The 5,242-nt window shown below is 38.7% G+C and overlaps 1 protein-coding gene across 1 annotated transcript; it reads left to right on the top strand.

Annotated features, from left to right (window-relative positions):
• Positions 2,616 to 3,542, top strand: OR12D2F (olfactory receptor family 12 subfamily D member 2F). Its single transcript, NM_001390624.1, has one exon. It carries the CDS (start codon positions 2,616 to 2,618, stop codon positions 3,540 to 3,542), a length of 927 nt encoding a protein of 308 aa, NP_001377553.1.
• The last annotated feature ends 1,700 nt before the right edge of the window (positions 3,543 to 5,242 follow it).

Below are 5,242 nucleotides of genomic sequence, written 5' to 3'. Positions count from 1 at the left end.
GCATCTGAAGAAGGAAATTGCTTTGTGAGTAGAGACAGAGTCTTCCAGCAATTTTGGCATCCCTTTAAAGATGTAGAGATTGTCAAGGAAGGACAGAAATACAAACATGTGAAAACAGAACAATAACTTAAACAATGAGCACACAATAATTATTTATTTATATTATATTCATGGAATACTATAAGAAGCAATTATTGTGATGAATATATAATGAACTGCAATGCAACAAAAGTGAACTGTGACAGATGGACAAAGTACATGGTATTTACAACAATAATTAGGATGCTTGGATCCATGTCACATTGCATATAGGTATTCCTTGGATGAAGCAGAAAGAATATTGTTACCTAAAGGGTACAGCAATAAGTGAAGACACACATTGGAGAGACCAGCCTCAGTCTCCTAGATATAAATTTGAGCTTTTGGGATCCCAAAATTAAAGAAAATATTTAAATGTTACTGCCAGTGGTGAAGAGTCAGATTTAGAAGGCACAAAAGCAATACTACTTTTTCCTAGTCCTCTTTTTTGTTTTCCATAGAATCACAGGAATAAATGAGTATAATATTTTAATGATAATCAATTTTCTGTATGGATCAATGGGATCTGACTGGCCCTCATTCCTTAACGGTCATTGCCCGATTTCCTTCCATTTTTCCATGGAAGTCCTCAACATGAGAAAGTGTATCCAAATCTCTGTCCCAGGAAATGAAAGGTAATTAAAGAAATCCTGAGGCCCTTGAGAACTGTACTGTCTGTGGTTATGAAACTAAGAAAGAAACAGAGTAAGGAAGGAAAATAAGGAAAAAAATGGAACTCAAGATCGAAATTCCCCAAAGAGAATTCTCTTATATTGCAGGTATAGAAAGGTAACTTGTTTATTCTTTCAATAATCCTCCCAAACCCCAGGGACACTCTCTCTCAGGCTTTGAATATCTCAAGATCTGTGGATCATAAAAGACAGGCAGAATTTCAGAAAGAAGAGATTTCAGAAGATGAAGAGCCTATGCTGTAATTCCAGTATAAACTATCACATCAAATATTTTTCTACTCTTTATTTTTCAAAAATTTTTCTACTATTTACTTTTCAGAAGTGTCAATCTGATAAGCCTTCTTAGCTATGAATTTGAACACTCAATCAGGTAGGAGAATGAACCAGGAGACAGGCTGGGGAGTTGCCCATATCCTCTGTCTTCTTGTTTAGACCTGTTGCCTATCTTACCATGAACCTTGTCTTTGTGGATTATGAAGACTCTTTGTTGCCTACATTTTTATTGCCATATCTCTAGATAGTCTCCAAAGTAAATATGTAATTGATAAATATTCAAGATGCAGTGAAATAAATATTTGGTACAGAAAATCTCATTGTTATTTTCTTTAAATGTTAGGAAAAGATTTTTCCCCCAAGGGAATTTTTTTTATGTAATTTTCTTTTGCAAGCAGAGAATCAAAAACGATGTTTGACATATGTGTATCTTGATCAGGAGTGATAAAGTTTAACAGTATACAAAATATACATGGCTATCAAGGAAGGCTACTCTGAATTCCTGAAGCCATCTTTACAAAAAAGATGTGCAGCGTCCAGCATAGCAGGTGAGAAAGACCTGAAACCCGGGGGTGGGGGGGGGGGCACATAATGAAAAAACAGATGCATATATTTGGCAAGTGGGGAGTCAGGGGGCCCTCCTGCTCTCCATGGCAGGAAGACAAGATGGCTCCTTTCAGCCCTCACTTTTATTGGCACAAGTCACATGAGATCAATAGGATAAAGCTATACTGGGGAGTTTGATCAGCACACCATCAAGAGGAAGTAAAATTAAGGCTCTGCTGTTAATCAGGAACATCTTGCTTGGTTTCCATGAGGACGGACACAGGGGCAACCAGTGAAGCTGAGCAGAGAGCACGGCCAGCTCCACATATGTCCATCGGGCATGCTTACTAGGACAATCTCAGGGGCGCAGTTTGCCGCACCCTCCTGCCATGGGGCAGGTTCTGATCTCTGCCCTGCCAGGCTGCAACAAAGATGTAATAAAGGTTAGATAATTTCTCAAAATTTTCTCTAGCTACAAAAGTGATAATCCCTGGGGATCTCTGGAAATGTTCCCTAGTTGATTCACTTTTTTATTCTAGTCATATCAAATCTTTCTCCTTTCATAGATTTCCCAAACTTTGAATGATTCCTTTTTATAGGAAGTGCTCCAATGTCTGCATCTCGATTCAGATTTCCTTATAGCTCTTATTATTCTCTCACTGTCTATTTTTCTTAAGTAAAAACTTCAGATGGTTTCTTCCTAGGTCAAGAGATAGCACTGTGGTGGAGTGCTTAAAATTTACCTGCTTTTGGAGTTGATTTAGGATGATAAAAGGCAACTTGTATCAGAGAAGATGATAGTCTGGCTAAGAAAGTCTGGCATTTTTCTTTCCTGGAAGAAAGAAAAATATTAATGATAAATCTAATTCTTAAAAAGTTTGAGTAACAGTCCATAACCAACACGTGACCTTATTTAAATAGCAATTCCTCAAAATATTATTGTCTAGATGGGAAAATCCTCAGCTGTGGGACTCTGTTTCCATCAGAGATCGCATTCCATATGTTATTTGTCTTTTCTTTCAAGTGATGCTGAATCAAACCTCAGTCACTGAATTTCTCCTCCTGGGAGTGACAGACATCCAAGTACTGCAGCCTGTTCTCTTCGTGATTTTCCTTGCAACTTACATTGTCAATGTGGCTGGGAATGCAGCCATCCTGATGGTTGTCATCTCTGATCCAAGACTCCATTCTCCTATGTATTTTTTTCTGGGAAACCTGTCATGTCTAGATATCTGCTACTCCACGGTGACTCTGCCAAAGATGCTGGAGAACTTCCTCTCTATACACAAAGCAATTTCTTTCTTGGGATGCATAAGCCAGCTTCATTTCTTCCACTTCCTAGGCAGCACAGAGGTCATGTTGCTGGCCGTGATGGGTTTTGACCGCTTTGTGGCTATCTGCAAACCACTTCATTACACTGTTATCATGAATCATCAGGTCTGTACCCAGATGGCTGTCACTGTCTGGATCATTGGTTTTTTCCATGCCCTACTGCACTCAGTAATGACATCTCGTTTAAACTTCTGTGGTTCCAACCACATCCATCATTTCTTCTGTGATGTTAAGCCATTGCTGGAGTTGGCCTGTGGGAACACTGACCTCAATGAGTGGCTACTTCATACTGTCACAGAGACCATTGCCATGGGCTCATTCTTTCTAATTCTTCTCTCCTATTTCTATATTATTATCTATCTTTTCTTCAAGACTCATTCTTGCAGAATGCTTCGTAAAACACTGTCTACTTGTGCCTCCCACTTCATGTTGGTTGTTCTTTTATTTGGCCCTGTTTTTTTCATTTACATTCGTCCTGCCTCGGGTAGCTCCATGGACCATGACCGGACTGTTGCCATTATGTACAGTGTGGTCACTCCTGTGCTAAATCCACTGATCTATACTCTGAGGAACAAGGAAGTAAAGGGGGCCTTGAAGAGGGTGATCAGAAGAAGGCCCTAACTTGAGGAAGTCTAGAGAACTCTTAGAGGTATAAATAAACAAGCAATGAGACAGCTGAGATGTTAAATGATACTGCTACTCAAAATCTCTTGCCATATATATTACTTTGCCAGCAAAGGTCCGTCTAGTCAAAGCTATGGTTTTTGCAGTAGTCAAAAATGGATGTGAGTGGTGGACCATAAAGAAAGCTGAGCACTGAAGAACTGATGCTTTTGAACTGTGGTGTTGGAGAAGACTCTTGAGGGCCCTTGGACTGCAAGGACATCAAACTAGTCAATCCTAAAGGAATATTCATTGAATATTTATTGTAAGGACCAATGCTGAAGCTGAAACTCCAATACTTTGGCCACTTGATGCGAAGAACTGTTGGAAAAGACCTTGATGCTGGGAAAGATTGAAGGCAGGAGGAGAAGGGGATGACAGAGAATGAGATGGTTGGATGGCATCACTGACTCGATGGACATGAGTTTGAGCAAGCCTTAGGAGTTGGTGATGGACAGGGAAGCCTGTCATATTGCAGTCCATAGGGTCACAAAGAGTTGGATACTACTGAGCTACTGAACTGAACTGATACATGCATATAACAGAGGGAATAATATAAAGGAAAAATAACTGGGAAACTCTAGCCTAGGGCTCAACAATACATTCTTAGGTAATAGAAAGGAAATCTGAGCAAATGGCATACTAGCCATGGAAGTCTAATGCTGAATTTGTTTTTGAGATGTTAGTTGATAAAATTTATTTGTTATATATTGTAATAAGCTCTTCTCTGAATTTAGTTATAGAAATATGTCTCTATTGCCCATGTAGTGTGCAGATAGGTTGTTTTAAAGCCTATCTGTGTGATCCCTCCATATTGCACATTTTAATGTGAGATGTAAAATTATGACACTTTCAGATTTTGAAGATTTTAATTTAGGAGCATAATAACTCAGTTAGAAGAGTAAATGTTAATTCACATGATTGATCGGGAATTTTTAAGAGGTAGTCATGATTTCTTGTTATCCAAGCAAAGAAGCAAAATAGTAATTAAAGAAAATGACATTGTAATCATGAATTACAATGAAACTGAAATTCCAATACTTTGGCCACCTGATGCCAAGAGCTGACTCATTTGAAAAGTCCCTGATGCTGGGAAAGATTGAAGGTGGGAGGAGAAGGGGATGACAGAGGATGAGATGGTTGGATGGCATCACTGACTCAATGGACATCAGTTTGGGTAAATTCCAGGAGTTGGTGATGGATAGGGAGGCCTGGCATGCTGCAGTCCATGGATTTGCAAAGAGTTGGACAGGACAGAGTGACTGAACTGAAATGAATCATGAATTAACAGAAAACAAACAATGGTTCATCTAAGGAGTTTGGGAACCGCTCTTTTCAGAGATTTTGGGGAGTCATTGGCCAAACTCTCAAGGATTACTGTGAAATGTTATTTAAAATGGAGGCAGGTTGAAAAAGCATCTCAAGAATATCTTTTCCTTATTTGTGGCTTATTTTTTCACTCAACTTCTTGTCATGGAAAATGTTGATTTATAGAATTTCCCCCTTTTTTGTTTTGTTTTCCTACTCTATTTCAAGAAACTGAAATGCAATGTAATATGATGTAATACAAGAGAAATAGTAAGAATAAATAAAATGAGTTTTCTTTCCCTTGTACTCATGTTCAGTCACAACTCTTTGCTACTCCATGGACTGAAGGC

Source organism: Bos taurus, chromosome 23 (assembly GCF_002263795.3).
Source record: "Bos taurus isolate L1 Dominette 01449 registration number 42190680 breed Hereford chromosome 23, ARS-UCD2.0, whole genome shotgun sequence".
NCBI lineage: Eukaryota > Metazoa > Chordata > Mammalia > Artiodactyla > Bovidae > Bos > Bos taurus.
The sequence above is the reverse complement of the archived record's forward strand: the minus strand, read 5'-3'. Positions and strand labels throughout refer to the sequence as shown.

Bases quoted from the DNA above. Each gene is read 5' to 3' on its own strand.
- OR12D2F (NM_001390624.1), top strand. From the start codon at position 2,616: ATGCTGAATCAAACCTCAGTCACTGAATTTCTCCTCCTGGGAGTGACA.